This window comes from Podarcis filfolensis, assembly GCF_964270895.1.
Source record: "Podarcis filfolensis genome assembly, chromosome: 3".
Classification (NCBI taxonomy): Eukaryota; Metazoa; Chordata; class Lepidosauria; order Squamata; family Lacertidae; genus Podarcis; species Podarcis filfolensis.
In genome coordinates, this window is record NC_139606.1 from 89,944,120 (window position 1) to 89,960,471 (window position 16,352).

At 43.2% G+C, this 16,352-nt stretch overlaps 1 protein-coding gene across 3 annotated transcripts in view; it reads right to left on the bottom strand.

Annotated features, from left to right (window-relative positions):
• The window catches only part of CAPN13 (calpain 13), an 81,195-nt gene that overhangs the window by 28,183 nt on the left and 36,660 nt on the right, over positions 1-16,352 (bottom strand). For all 3 annotated transcript variants that reach the window (XR_014545731.1, XM_083604521.1, XM_083604522.1), the window contains 4 exons: positions 13,555-13,640; positions 8,308-8,382; positions 7,479-7,627; positions 3,558-3,712 (listed from right to left, as the gene is read on the bottom strand). Coding sequence is in view for 2 of the 3 variants with exons in the window: in XM_083604521.1 (XP_083460647.1) it covers positions 3,558-3,712; positions 7,479-7,627; positions 8,308-8,382; positions 13,555-13,640 (465 nt within the window). In the remaining variant the exon portion in view is untranslated. The remainder of the gene's footprint in view (positions 1-3,557; positions 3,713-7,478; positions 7,628-8,307; positions 8,383-13,554; positions 13,641-16,352) is intronic.

Genomic DNA, 16,352 nt, shown 5'->3' on the forward strand with positions numbered 1-16,352 from the left:
TCACGTTTTGGAAGCACCTTATCAGACACTGCAAGGGGCTACTTTCAAAGCAGGCTATAAGTAGGAATGAAACTGAGTTGTTCACAAACAAAGAACCTGTATTGATCCTTGACATACCAACCCTCATGGGCTGTGTCTGGAGGGTAGACTGCACACTGGAGCAGGAACAATGGCAAGCTGCTCCCTCTCTTCTCCATGTGTGCCCCACATTTCCTCCCCAAATCTGCTACTTAGGGTTAAGGGAACTTCCAGAACAGATCTGGGGGGAGTACAGGGAGAAGAAGGAGGAGGAGAAGTTCCATGGTGCAGCCATGGTTCTTTCACTAACAGTCCTTTCACTAACAGAATTGCCTCATGGGGTACCACCCCTGGAAACTACTTGCATAGATTAGGCCTCAGTAAATCCAGTTGAGAGTGCAACTGCCTGAAGGCAAGATTAACATTTTCTAAGTGAAAATAAATACTGACAATGAAAAGTAGGAGATGCTAGAGATGCACAACAGGAGAGACATAATTATTCTGAAAAAGATACCCCAAGAGCACGGCCAGAGACTGATATCTAATATGATCTCAAAGAAAAGCTACAAACAGGCTACTTTAGTGTAATCCCAACGAGACGTGTGAGGAAAACATGCCTTTAACTGCCTTTTAAAGTCCAGCTTTGTGGAAATGTGTAGTTCAATGTCTCATGCTTCTAACCCACCATTATAGGCATGTTTTGGATTGGTTGCATTTCCCCCCGCCCCAACATCCTGAGTCTAGGGATGCTTACTTGGAAGCAAGCCCCACCAGTGGTCAATGAGGCCTAGTATTACAGACAAAATAAATTAGAACATCCCTATTGATTATGCTTACTGGCTCTTTAAAATATTGGAAACAGGGAGTGTCAAGAAAAGCCTTTCTTCTGCTTCTGCCTTGACCAAAGTTTGATTTCTGCAGGCCTCTGGGCAGCAGAGAAAATTGGTTTCTGGCTCTTAGTAATGAGAATGAGAACATGGATTGAGTGCAACTGTGTTATCTGGCAGTGACTAGTAGCTCAAGGTCAATATGGCGGCCTGCTTAATTAACAGCAACTGTGCAACTCTGAGAATGCACATATTCAACTACTGGAAAGTTCCAGCCAGTTGAGCTTCTGACTGGTTGGGAAATTCTGGCCTGGTTGCTCAGCCATTCCCTACAAGATTGGGTTATTACTTTCCTCTATGCTTTACACATTCTTCCTAATGTCTGTGCTGTTCGTTCTTGTGGTGTGGGGTCAAGTACCTTGTAGATTAGACTAGGTCAATCTACTTAATTCCAATGTGTTGCCCTTTTGGTCAATTCAAGAAAGGTGGAGACATTTTACTCCTATTAGCAAACTCAGGTGGTGAGTTCAGGCACCATTTTAGTCAAAACCAGGACACTGGGAAGCAAGAGCCCTATGGTTTTCAGGACTTCAAACGTTCATAAACCAGGCTGTTGATTGTCTACATGCTGGCTATATGCTGTATTTATAACAGTTTTGAATGCTTTAAAATAGGGGTCAGCAATTTTTTTCAGCAGGGGGCCGGTCCACTGTCCCTCAGACCTTGTGGGGGGGCCAGACTATATTTTGAAAAAAAAAATGAATGCATTCCTATGCTCCACAAATAACTCAGAGATGCATTTTAAATAAAAGGACACATTCTACTCATGTAAAAACACGCTGATTCCCTGTCTGCCCGCAGGCCGGATTTAGAAGGTGATTGGGCCGGATCCAGGCCTCTGGGCCTTAGTTTGCCTACCCATGCTTTAAAATGTTTTAAATTTTGTTTTGTGGTGCTTTTAGGGGCTGTTCAATGTTACACTTTGTGTGTCACTTTCTGAGGTCTTTTATTCTAGGATGTGCCACAGGTTCCACTTGCAACTTCACTTTACAATTTTCAACTTTTTTCAAACCAACAGAAATCAGAACCTCCAGCCAAATGGCTAAGGAAAGATTCTGCTCTTGCCTTGCAGCTGCACTCAAGAGCAGTATATTCCTGAATTAACATTGTTAAGCGTGGAATGAAGTGCCCACCTGAGGCTGTGTAAGCATCTTTATTTGTAGGGAGAGAAATTACCTAACCTGAAGCTTCATCCACACTATGTATTTAAAGAACTCTTGAACTATTTCAGCAGCCATAGCTGAGAGAGCCAGTGTGGTGTAGAGGTTAAGAGCGGTAGATTCGTAATCTAGGGAACCGGGTTCGCGTCTCCGCTCCTCCACATGCAGCTGTTGGGTGACTTTGGGCTAGTCACACTTCTCTGAAGTCTCTCAGCCCCACTCACCTCACAGAGTGTTTGTTGTGGGGGAGGAAGGGAAAGGAGATTGTTAGCCGCTTTGAGACTCCTTAGGGTAGTGATAAAGCGGGATATCAAATCCAAACTCTTCTTCTTTTTCTTCCCCCAAAGAATCCTTGGAACTGTAGTTCGTTAGGAGTGCTGGGAATTGTAGTTCTATGAGGAGTAACTTCATTTCCCAGGATTCTAGGGGGCAAACCATGACTGCTAAAGTGGTATAAATGTGCTTTAAATGTGTAGTGTGAGCACCACTACTTCAAGAAAACTCCTCTCCCGAGGCAATGGTATACATTATTACTTCTGAATTCTTTAAAACTCAAGTATATATTGAACCTTCTCATGGCTGCAGAAGGGGATGGAAAGAGATAGGATGTTTGTAGCTAGGGGAAAAGGGGAGTAGATCAATGGCACCATAATTTTCCGGCAGTGGGGTGAGATGTGTTAAGATCTCAGAAATAAAAATAATGGTATATTTCACACTAAAACTGCCATCCTAAACATTTTCCCTCCTGAAACAAGTCCTATATTGATTAATTTAGGAAATTTCTTTTCTAAAGCATGTTTGAACCATATCCAAGCTACGTAAGTAAGTCATTACACATTGTGCGGTGGCTTGAATCCATACGAGTTATTCTGAGGATGGAAGCCGGGGGTGTGGTGGTGGTGGTTATTCTAGATTAATTAATGCAGAGTAAATGAGGCTAATCTTATCTATATCTCCTGCCAAAATATCCAGGAGTTCTGCAGTGGGTGTTGAATGGGAGAGACAGAGCCAACAAAACAGTTCTCGTTCCAGCCTCTGAAGGACCCGGAAATGCAAAAATAGGTTTCGTTACATTTCAAAGACAGTGCTAAAGCTATCACTTGAAAATAAATGGGAAAAGGCAAAGCTATTCTCAAGGGAAAAAACCAAAGAGATGTGGGCAGAGTTGGGTGTGTGGCGCATAGCTGTCAACTTTTCCCTTTTCTTGCGAGGAATCCTATTCGGAATAAGGGAATATCCCTTAAAAAATGGGGAAAGTTGACAGCTATGGTGTGGCGATCAACATTTGGGAGGAAGGATGGTTTAGGGCACTGGGTAGAAGGCAGCAATGCTCCTCTTTTTCCCTGCCATTGCAGCCTGGAATTTCCCAGCCATCATGAGACAAAACAGGGCTGGTTTTCAGCTGAATCCAGCACATGAGGCTAGAGCAATTTATACAGATGGCCAGGCTCAAGCATGAGCAGAACACCAGTTCTTGTCTGGTGTTATTTACCTGGAGTATTACAAAACGAATGCCTGGAGGTTCTGGAGGTTGTGGACTCCTTGTATCATTTACAAGTTTCTGTGTCAGTGATACCACAACATTGGAATTTTTCATGTCCGGCTCCTGCACCTGGATTAAATACCGAGGATTTCTGGAAAAGGCACCTGTTGTGAAAAACAATGATTTCTGTTATCAGACACATGCAGCAGAGTAGTGTGGATCAAGTGAGACGTCCCTCCTTTATCGCTTCCTTTTACATCTGCCTGCTGCATGCATGCCTTCATAGGATCATGGTCCTGTGGGAAAGGCAATTCCTTCAGCCTGTCAATGTCTCTAGCAGGCACTTAACCTGCCCTGTTGCAGGAAGCTAGACATTCAATTTAAAAAGGTAAAGGACCCCTGACAGTTAAGTCCAGATGCAGACGACTCTGGGGTTGCGGCGCTCATCTCGCTTTACTGGCCAAGGGAGCCAGTGTTTGTCTGCAGACAGTTTTTCCGGGTCATGTGGTCAGCACGACTAAGCCGCTTCTGGTGCAAAGGTACACCGAAACCAGAGCAGTGCACGGAAACACCTTCCCACCAGAGTGGTACCTATTTATCTACTTGCATTTTTGGCGTGCTTTCGAACTGCTAGGTTGGCAGGAGCAGGGACCAAGTGACAGGAGCTCACCCCGTCACGGGGATTCAAACCCCCGACCTTCTGATCGGCAAGCCCAAGAGGCCCAATGGTTTAGACCACAGTGCCACCCGCGTCCCTTAGACATTCAATTAGTGGTTACTTTATAAGAAGCCCTGATCCTCAGTTCTACCAAATACAGGAAGGCAATACATTCTCTGCATACAGCCAGAGATCCCTGCTAAACAGAGATTCCTGAAGCAGTAGCATTGTTGCAGGCTGTAATCCTTATCTATCAGGTGGAGGCAATCTGCATCTTTTGGCCTAATTCATGCAGGTGACAAAGGGGAAGAATGGGTAGGATAAGACAACGGATTGACAGAAAGGTGTGAGAGAAACCAGAACATGGTTGTGGCAAGCAGATTACGCCACAAGCTTGCGCAGAATTTTCTTCCACTCCTCCCCACCCTGCAGCCACATGTGCTTGCAAGATCTCCTCTGAAGGACCCCCAACTGCCCCACAGCATATTTTGAAGCAGTAGGGGGCTCTGTGGGGCAGGGAGAGAAGCAAAGTCTTATTGTGAAATTGAATGTCTATTCCACTTGCACAAAAACAACTTAGACTAAATTCTATACAATTACTATATAAAAATAACTAGTTGCTGGATTCTTGCAAATCTGGTGGCGGCATAAAACAATGATAAATTTCTGGATAGAGGAGGAACTGCACGTAAGAAAAATGAAAACATCTTATGTTTTACACCACAAGTAGTAGAACTTTATTTTTTAATTTTAAAGAAGCACAACAGTACAAAATAAAACACATTATGGATAAAATATAAGCCCCAATGTATTTCTTACAAGACTGAAAATAGTATATAAAGGGTGTAAAGCATGAACATAAATATATATATATATACTTGGTGAGAAAACAGGAATTTCTTAGCAAGCCATAAAATTATGTTGGCAAAGAACTGAGGAAATTCTAAAGCAACACTGATTGAAGAGAAGTGTAAAGTTTCCATGGTTATGATTATGTGCAAATTAGCTGTACTGATTAAAGTGTGGTCTTTCTGAAGAACAGAGAAAATGGTTCAGATTCCACAACAGAATGCATACACCAATTTTAGAAATGGCTGTTATGTTATATAAATTGTGAAGACATTTGCTGTTTGTATGTTTTCACATGCTGTATTTTAATTTTTGTTTTCATATGGTGAATAATAACAAGTTTAACGAATCTAGACTTCAGATAGAAACCCTTTCGCACAATGCATAGACAACATGCCCAGGCTGCAATCCTAAATTCACTTTCATGGAAATAAGCCACATAGAGTTATTCCAAATATCCTAAAGCAAAACTTGAAGAGAATCCATGGGCTATGGATTCAAATACAATTCAAAATGTGGTCAGTCTCCAGACTTGCCATATACAGCAGCGGAGCAAACCAATTGGGCGCCTGGGGCGGCGCATGTGCCCTGCGCCCAGGGGCGGGGCCAGCTGCCCACAGGGGCATTGCTGGGTCTCCAAGGAGTCTGCCTGCCTCCTCCCACTCAGCCGCCCTACAGCTGAGGGGGAGGCAACAGGCGGACATTTTGGGGCAGGCGCGGAGCCTGTGGACGCTCAAGCCACCACATCACTCCCAGGAGAGATGCATGGCTCAGGCGCACTACAGGCCCTGCGGTGAGTGCTGCCCACCATTCTGTCACCTCCTTCAGTGGTGACACCAGGGGTGGGCTGCACCTACTGCAGCCTCCTTGCTACACCCCTGGCCATATAACCAAGACATCCGTAAATAAACAGTTGGCACTGCTTACAGAAAGTGGCTGGAGTTACTAGATCCCCACCCAATTAAGTACTGGGACAACTCAGCAGAAAAAGGATAGGAATATGTAAATAATAGCATAGGAGGTTGATTTCAGTGGGCTTAAGCATGCCTAATTCTGTGCATAATTCTTATGTGATGTGTATATTTCAGATTTGAGATCTCGCAAAGAAAACAAGGTCTGGGATTGAAGCTGTAGGTTCTGTTGCTGAACAGCAACTGCCCTGCAACACTGAACATTATTTGGGAATCCAATGTGGAAGAGGAAATTGTAGCAGAACCTTGGGAACTGCAGTTAGTTAATTTCACAAGCATGGATCAAAAACTCAATTAAACAAACTGGGTTTATTGCCAGATCAAGTGTTCTGCTGAGGCTTGATGGACCTCATGATTATAGAAGGACAGAGGTCATAGGCAATTGTCATCCACAGATGTCTGTCTCCAGAGTGTAAAATTCAAGATTTATATGTTACCACCCACTATGAGCATGTAATATTGTGCTACGTCTTTATAATCAAGCCTGTGTTAATTAAATATTGGTGCTGTCAGAGCCGCCCGAGGTCCCAGCTCACAAAGGACCAACGCTGCTTCGTTGTTACGTACAAAAGTCTTTATTGAAGTTCAGTTTCACTTCCAGAGCCGCAGCGCGCGGCTCTACGTCTCAACTCTCAGACCGCTGATGCTCCGTCTGAGTCTCCTCCACCCAGACACCAATTTAAGATTCTAGCCTTACTCCACCTCTTCCTCTGTTCTTTCTGCCTCTGGTTCCGCCTGTCCGTTGGGGTCTCGCCCTTTCTAGACTCTTCTGACGCTGAATCCCCTGAGCCTTCCCCCTCCCTCCGGCGGGCTTTAGGAGCTGGTTCCCCATCCGGGTCTCCTGCTGTCCCCCGCGCCTGTACATTTGAACTTGGCGCGCGCGCCCAGCCAGCAGTTTTCCTCCTGACCGTTTCACTGCTGCTGTCACTGCTTCCCCCTCTGGGGGGGCTAGCTGCAACTGCCCTCCCCTCCGTTGGAGGCGTGGTCAGCCCTGACTCACTTTCTCTCCCCGCTGGAGGAGACGCTGGCCCTGACACATGTGACTCTTCCCCCCCACTACGCTCTGGTGGGGAAACTGGTCCTGATCCCCCGCTGCTGCTTTCCCCGCTGGCTCCTTGTTTCTGGTGCGTCCCCCCTGGGACCCCCCTTGCCCTGACCATCGGCGCCCCCTTCTGGGAATCTTCTGATTCGCTGGAGAAGCTCATGGAATCTCTCGGGCCACTGTCATACTCCCCTACGCTGCCCTCGGATTCTTCCCCTTCGCTCTCCATTTCCTCTCTCCCCTGTGCTCCTGCTCCTGAGCCCCTGACAGGTGCAATATGGAAATATAAAACATTGCTATGTTTAAAATTTTACTTTTTCGGTTCAGGTCCAGTTAAGAAATTACTATTTTGAAACGTACTGTTTGAAAAAAGAATAGGGAAATAATTAAGGAAGGATACTTATTTTTACCTTCTGGGGAGAGCCCTTGAACCCATCTGTCGACATGCGTTTGCACAGACCACATGTTGCTCCTCTGCACTCCAAAGTCTAGGAAGGTTGGCACATTATTGCAAACATGCAAAAATAAAAAATGTTCTTGGAAATCTTCATATGACATCCTGACGGAAGAGAAAATGAATTTTCAGGCAGGCTTTGCATTCTTCTACATTGTACAACAACTACACATACATTTTCAATCCTGGTTTTGCAGCCCTGAGGACTTGAAATATTTTTGAAATGGAGAAGTGGAATTTGCATGGTGCTAGAAAACGAATGGCAAAAACAGTTGGCAGTTGCTTGTGATGAACAGCCTATAGATTGACGGTCCTTTTCTTAGAAAAAAACTTTACCGATTGTAGTCTGGGGTTGCATTCATCAACCTATCGCTAAATAGAACTTTGCAAGAGCAGAACAACTTCTGCATGTGCAGTTGTACTTTCCTTCCTCTGCTCCCCAATCTGCAATCTGTTCTAAGGTTTCCCCCGGCTCTCTGGAGCATTTTTGGGGATGGCATGGGTCATGTGCTGTGGGAGGAAGGGCAAAGTCCCCTTGCACAAGTTGAAATTGTTCCACACAGATATTTATTGAGTTGAATACAGCCTCTCATCTTTAATATAAGTGTAGCAGGACCCTGAAAATAAGAGTGGCTCACTGCAAGAAGATTATTCATTATTAAGTCAATTTTTATCCTACACTTTCTCCCGAAGAAGCCCAGATGGCAACATATGGAGATTATTATAGCTTGGGGGCCTTAAATCTAGAGCACAGAGAATCACAGAAAGACAAATTGTGAAAATACCAGAACTCGCCGTTATCCTTGTCTTCATACAGAGATTTCTTGTATTGCTTCGGGACTCGATCCCATTCCGTGGAACTATAAAAGAGGATAAGACCATATGAAATTTAAAAAAGAGGTTTCTAATTTGCCCAAATGAGTGAAATGGGGGTGACCAAGCAGGACCTGACCAGCTAGAATCCCTTTGGAAAGGTTCATTGTAAATGAACCAGCAGAAGAGCAGTGAACACATTTTGGTTTATGAAACACAGAATCATAGAATCGTAGAGTTGGAAGGGACCCTGAGGTTCATCTAGTCCAACTCCCTGGAATGCAGGAATATGCAGCTGTCCTATACAGGGATCGAACCTGCAGCCTTGGTGTTATCAGCACATTCTAAACAACTGAGCTCTCCACACCCACATATGAGCATAATAGAAATCAAGAGCACGTATACAAATAAGGGTTACATGGACAACAAAATAGAATATGAATATGCAACTTAACTTTTAAACATTGCCCTAAACAATAAACAGCTAAAGAATAAACAGCTTAACCATTGCTAAACCTACATCCGCTCACCTAAACCCCACAAGCCCTCTAGTTAAAGCTTACTACATTTCCCCAGCTGTCCTAGAATCATAGAATCATAGAATCATAGAATCATAGAGTTGGAAGAGACCACAAGGGCCATCGAGTCCAACCCCCTGCCAAGCAGGAAACACCATCAGAGCACTCCTGACATATGGTTGTCAAGCCTCTGCTTAAAGACCTCCAAAGAAGGAGACTCCACCACACTCCTTGGCAGCAAATTCCACTGTCGAACAGCTCTTACTGTCAGGAAGTTCTTCCTAATGTTTAGGTGGAATCTTCTTTCTTGTAGTTTGGATCCATTGCTCCGTGTCCGCTTCTCTGGAGCAGCAGAAAACAACCTTTCTCCCTCCTCTATGTGACATCCTTTTATATATTTGAACATGGCTATCATATCACCCCTTAACCTCCTCTTCTCCAGGCTAAACATGCCCAGCTCCCTTAGCCGTTCCTCATAAGGCATCGTTTCCAGGCCTTTGACCATTTTGGTCCTAACTACAGGATGACTCAGTTTAAGAGAAAACATTGCTACAGTCCTGATTTAAAATTCCAAGAAGCAGGCTCCTGTGGTCTAAAGCACATCTTACTAAAGATCAGTTCACAATCTTTAAGTTTGCGATTGAATCAGTTAATTTTTTTATCTTTATTTTTTTTAAAAAGAAAACTTCACGAGAACTTGCCATCCTTTTAAGGCATTTTTCTCCTAATATACACTTTTTTTGTATTCAATTCTCCCTAATGCAATGCATCCTTTTTGCTATTTTCACCAACATGTGCCTTTTTATGCACATGTTTTCCTAACAGGCACTTTTTGGGGGGGGGCACATTACTTGATCGGAGAACTGTAGCACAAAATTTAGAGAAGTGCAAATTGCAGAAAGATCGTTGTGTTTTGGTTCACACGTTGCTTCAAACGTGTGACTGGCATAAGCCAACAAGCTGTATGTAAATTATAAACATCTGGATCTGTATTACTGAAGACTAATCCTCTGCAGCAGTAAACCATTTTGGACCTTAAGCTGCCTCCGTGTGGTGACTGGAACTGGGGGCAACTTCCACTGTGTGGGTGTCTCACCCAGCGCTGTCTTTAGCATATGCGCCGCCGGGGTGCAAAGATCTGCCCAGCACCCCCAAATTTAGTTTAGCCCCCAAATTAACACCACCACACTTAAACTTCTAAGTATTGTTTAGGCACCTACTTAGAAGAAACATCAGTTGTATCAAAGGTGCTGCTGACCCCACTGCCACATAGCAGCTCAATACAATACGTAACATAATAATTTGATGTAAGAGTTAATTTCGCGTGCACAGCACTGTTGAGAATGACAAACGCCGTCGTTGAGTCTGACAGGCGCCGCCATTGTGAATGACAAGCGCCAGCACCAGCGTGGCACGTCTTTGGTAAATGAGCCCACAAAGTCGGAAGTCCTTTAGTGAAACAGTAGGTATACATTTTGGTAATACTTAGGTACAGTGGTACTTCCGGTTACATACACTTCAGGTTACATACGCTTCAGGTTACAGACTCCCCTAACCCAGAAATAGTACCTCAGGTTAAGAACTTTGCTTCAGGATGAGAACAGAAATCGCGCAGCGGTGGGAGGCCCCATTAGCTAAAGTGGGAGGCCCCATTAGCTAAAGGTTAAGAAGAGTTTCAGGTTAAGAACAGACCTCCGGAACAAATTAAGTACGTAACCAGAGGTACCACTGTATATATGTACAGTATTTTGTTTTTCTAGCTTGATCAAAATTATTTATTATTTCATAACAGGAGATAGTTAAGAGCTTAGGTAGCTTCAGCAGCGGGTGCCTGGCGCCCCCCAGAATTCAGCACCCCTTGCACCCCCGGGTAAAGACGGCCCTGGTCTCACCTCAGATCCCCAACATGCTTCTCTCTGCCACTCCATTTTATCCTCACAAACAGGTAAGTCAGGTTAAGACCTTAATAGCAGAGTGAAGATTTGAACTCTGGTCTCCCAGGTCCAAGCAAATTAGATTGACAGACTTGCATTGGTTTGCTATGTGTCATGCATTTGCTGTTCTTTTCGAATGTGTGATTCTATTTTGGATTAAAACTTGGCACAGATCACTTTGAATGTTCTGAATGCACCGAAGCTGCTTGATGGCAGGTTGCTAAAATACAGTAAACAAATCTGAATCTGATGCACTGATAAAATGCTACAAAAAAAAGAGAAGCTTGATAGAAATGCTCAATCACATGAAGACTGCAATATGTACATTACCATATGTATGATACTGTGATTGCTTTGGGGCAGCATTTTATCAATGTGCATATGTGTATCAGTACTGGGGGCAGGGAAAATCTAATGGGGGAGGGGGGAATAAATTCATTAGCTTGTCTCCCACCCCTGGTTCCGCTATGCATGAACGGATTGATAAAACACTGCCCAAAAAACAGTCATGTAGCTGAAAGCTGCAGTGTATGAACAGAGATCAATATAAAATTCAGAAATTAAAAAAAGAAAGAGAGAGTGATGGATGAGTACATATGCATCACTTCTACTTTGGAAAGAAGACCAGAAATACAAATTCCAAGGAGAAATTCGGATGGGGTGAATTTCAGAAGCATCACTCGTTTCTTTCAATGCTTAGTTCTTCCCCCAAAGCTTAACATTCAGCCACGAATGGGCACTGAACAAATTGCCAGGAGTAAGAAGCTACACACTTCATTCTTATGTCCTGATCATGCAACTTTGTTGTTCTGGTGCTTAGAATGCCATACAATGAAGAAAATGAAACAGTTTCTGTTGGTTTCAATAGTCCTGGATGGCACTTTGGCATTTTGCTGCGAAAGTCAAAGCAGCACACACCACGTGCACACACACTCAGGCGCAAATGCACTCTCTCTCTCTCTCTCTCTCTCTCTCTCTCTCTCTCACACACACACACACACACACACACACACTGCCCCTAAGTCAAGGTGCACAGTAGCCAAGACCTGCCAAATCATTTTGGTGCCTGAGGCAGAAACTCCTACAAGCACCTCTCTCCCTCTGCGAGAATAAAAATGCAACAATAATAACTCAGAATGTACTGACTTTTCAGGATACCCGAAACCAGCTGCCTGAGGTGACCATCTGACTATGCCTAATGGTACTGCAGACCCTGGATGTACTTTAATAAAGAAATAATTCTTTGCATCTTTAGCTGCTGATATTACCTCTCAGCAATACCACCACACAGACATTGCAATAGCTATCCAGCTGTGTTAATTCTCAAGCTGCAGTTTTATAATGAAGTGATAATTGTGTTGTATGCATAGCATTAACCAAGCAGAACTCAATAATTGTATTGATCCATGCAGTTTAAGCCTGCTCCACCCAAATTTCAACAGTATTGAGATTAGAATTAAACTTTGCAAAACCTGGGAAATTATACTATACTATACTATACTATACTATACTATACTATACTATACTATACTATACTTCTTAGCTCAGCTTCAGTCACACCAGCATGTAGATACTAAAGAACACTTTTCAGGAAAGATTATTTTAGAAGCCCAGAGGAAAAGAAGATGGCTATATAAAATCATAAAGCAACTAGCATCCTGTTGCACGTATACTGCTCTTGTTTTTCAGTTTTCATTTGCAAATTCAACAAAGAGAAAAAAATGAAAAATAAAGGATTATGAATACTGTACAGGAGCATATTTTCCAGATTTTTAGCTCTGTGGTAGTGGGTGAGGGCAAAATCATGGGACACCACCCAACCACTGGTAATTTCTTTTAAGTCTTATTGATCTCAACCATTTCATGCTTAAATCATTCGTAGTGGAATCAATGAGACATGAAAGTGCTTAATTTTGATAGACTGCACCTAGGGTAATTCTAGGGAATTGTTCTTAGGTGTGAGGAAAGAAGAAAAAGGAAATAGCATACCCAAAACGAGAGCTGGTTGGGAAGGGCCATGGCTCAGTTGAACAGCGATTGATTTTGCATACAGAAGGTTACAAGTTCCCTGGCATCTCCAGGTAGATCTGAGAGAGAACCCTGTCTGAAATTTTTGAGAGCTTTGGCTAGGGTCGGCAATACTGAGAGAGATAGTTGGGTGGTTTAATTCAGGATAAAGCAGCTTCTTATGTTCCTATGACCAGAACATAAACTGCAGAAGATGAACTTTGGAGGTCTTGACTAGGGCCAATGGGGGTCCCCCAAAATGGAAAGTGAATTTGGCAGCGGGGAGCTGACATTTTTGAAATGGTTTTGGGCAGTAGAGGCACAATAATATTACTTTGATGGCAGCCAGCAGAGGCAGCTTTTCTCCCCCTCCCTTGTTCATCTTAAAAAATAATAGCTTGGCCACTCCCTGTGGTGGTAGCAACAGCAGGAATGAAGTCCTTTTTGATGGCAAGCGAGCAGGTGGAGTATAACTCAGGTGAGATCCAGCAACCATCTTGCTCTGCTGCTACTGCCTACCTCACATGGATGCCACCATTTTGGCCAAGGAAGGAAGCTGTAGCAGAGCAGAACAGTCACTGGGGAGCTGCCTCAGTCTGTCCTGCCTGTTCCCCCGAGGCTTGTCTGGGTCACAATCTGGGCAATCAGCAAGAAAGAAGGTGCATAGTTTGGATGCGCTTTAAGGCGAACGGGGAGGGGTTGGCGAGCAAAAGTAGCAGGGGCAGCAGCCCCTAATGAAATAAAACTTTTGAAACCATACCGATCGCTCCATGCTCCAATCCACTCCTTATGGCCATAAGGATTCCAAAGTCTAATTAAACGTTCCTTCATACCCATATAGGGAACCTATTAAGAAGAAAGAAAAAGTCAACAGTGGCATCTTGTATATTGGGGGTGTTTTGTGGGGGAAAGAGACGTGTAAAAGCTTCTTCTATTGTATTTTGGGAGGCTCACTTTAGTTCCTAACTTTGTCTGCATCTAAGGAACAAAGGATGTGAACGGCCACACAGTGAAGTTGCTTAAATCCCGTTGCCTTCAATAATAAGCCTTACTATGCACAAGTTGGTAGGCAATGCAGCTTGTTTTTTTAATTATGTGGAAAATGCATTATTTTTGCAATACACAAAACAAAAACTGCCTAGTAAAACATGGGAGCAAAATAAAAATAAGTCCTGGAGCACTTATTAAGCACTAAATAAGTCTTGTACACTGTTGTAGCATGATTGAAACTACCTTATTCACACTTATGGAAACAGTATGTGAAATGAAACACAACTATCCTTAGAAATCTGCACTTCTCTGAATTTTGTGATGCAGTACTTCAACTAAATGTTTGTATATTGGGAGAAATGTGCATACAAAAATGTGTATATTAAGAGAATTTATTGGTGATAACAGCTAATAATAATAATAATAATAATAATAATAATAATAATAATAATAATAATTTATTATTTATACCCCGCCCATCTGGCTGGGCTTCCTAATAATATGTGTATATTAGGTAAAATGCGACCAAAATAATGGTAAATTTTGTTTCTTTGTTTGTTTTAAATTGCAAACTAATGCAGAAATCGGGAGAAATGACACTAAGATTAAAGATAAACTGAGATAAACTAAAATTGACAGATTCATTCATCTTTAACTGCAAGTTACCTGCTTGTTAACATGTAGCATAAAGCTATTAATGACTACTTGCCATGATGGCTATGTTCTGCCTCAAGAGGCAATAGGCCTCTGAATGCCAGTTACTAGAACTCAAATGTGTGGCAAGTGCTGTTGCACTCTGGTGCCGCTTGCAGTCTTCCCATGGCATCTGGCTGGCCACTGTGAGAACACATTGCTAGACCAGATGGGCCATTGGCCTGAATCAGCAGGCTCTTCTTATGTTCTGATGATGCCCTGGATGGGAGCACTACTTTAATACACGTGGAACAGGAGTCAGCGAGTTTGGTCAGGTTCACAAAAGCATTTACAGTGGTACCTCTGGTTACATCCGCCTCATGTTACGTTCTTTCAGGTTTCCGCGGCGACCCGGAAGTACCGGAAAGAGTTACTTCTGGGTTTCGCCGCTCACGAATGCGCAGACGCGCAAAATGACACCACACGCGTGTGCAGAAGCAGCGAATCGCAACCTGTGCATGCGCAGATGCACCGCTGTGGGTTGCGCTTTTTTCATGTTGTGAACGGGCCTCTGGAACGGATCCCGTTTGCAACCAGAGGTACCACTGTATTGGCTTTGGGTATGAGCATTCAGCTTCCTAATCAGGTTTCTTCAGGGCACAAATAAAGCCAATTATAACCTATAGACACGAGCAGGAAATTAAGATCTTCACATAGCCCACATAGGAGGAAGGAAGCAGCATCAATATGTAGAAACTATATTGTAGCTTCTTTTAGGAGATGCTGCTTTCTGTGCTTCCAGTTGTAAATAAATTCGAAACACGAGAAGCTTCCATAAATCTTAGAAGGTTCTCACCTTGAAATGTAATCACTGACTTCTGGGTTCTGTTCTCAGCTAGATATTAACAAGTATCTCTGCCTCTAACAGCCAACTAAATAATGTCTGTTCAGTCTTGATGTGCCTTTTCCTACTGAGACTTTACTCTTTTCCCATACATTTCATTTTCAAGTTGCCACAAAATCTTACAGCTGGTTTAAGTCACTGAACTCTCATCTATTTTTTCCCCATAAAATGATGCACTGCCAATGTTGTCTTATAGGGGAGAAACAGGCTAAAATTTCAGACCATTCAATTATTGGGAGCAAGAATCATGAAATCAGTTCTTCTTCTTTTTCCTTAGGGCCAAATCAGACATGCAGCCTGACTGCTCTCCCCACCCCACTCCCTGGTTTTCTGATGATGTTGCATGGAGAATGTTCAGGATACAAAGACAGTCTGCAGCCGTTTATGCAGTCCTGTTGGCTCTTGCTGCAGGTTTGAATGGGCTGCAGGATGTTTTCATGCATAGTCCCGTTCATGCAGTTCATGCAAAACTTGTGCAACCCCTGGACACAAAATAGATCACATGGGGGGAAATGCAACCATTTGTGCAAGTCCTTAGGTAATTTTGCCTTGGATATTTTGCTGGCAAGACTCTAACCAACAGACTCTCAAATGCACAATTATCTAAGGAAGTTGAGGAAGGGGCAAGACAAGGAGACAGGGCCTCAAGGGCTAAGTGGGAAGCTTTCAAATGCTGCATTTAGCCTGGGTACTGGAGATTTCCCATCCCTGGGTTAGAGTAAGCCAAGAGCATCATGAGGTGTTTGTTTTTATACCTCTGTTGAGATAAATCATGGGCATATTATCTGAACCAGTTTGGCTCCTAGTTTATAGTTAATGGTTAATGCATTATCACCAAAGTTTATAGTTTAACCAAAGTCATTATAATTATAAGGGTTTTTACATTAAAAAGAGAATAGGCTAAATCATAACACTATGAACGCAATTATCTCTTTTATTTAACACTCTGCATGCGACTGGTGTGATTCGTGCTCCTTCCAAACAGTAGTCTATGTTTGGGGTCTCCAGTGTGGTGCATCATGGCTTCTTCA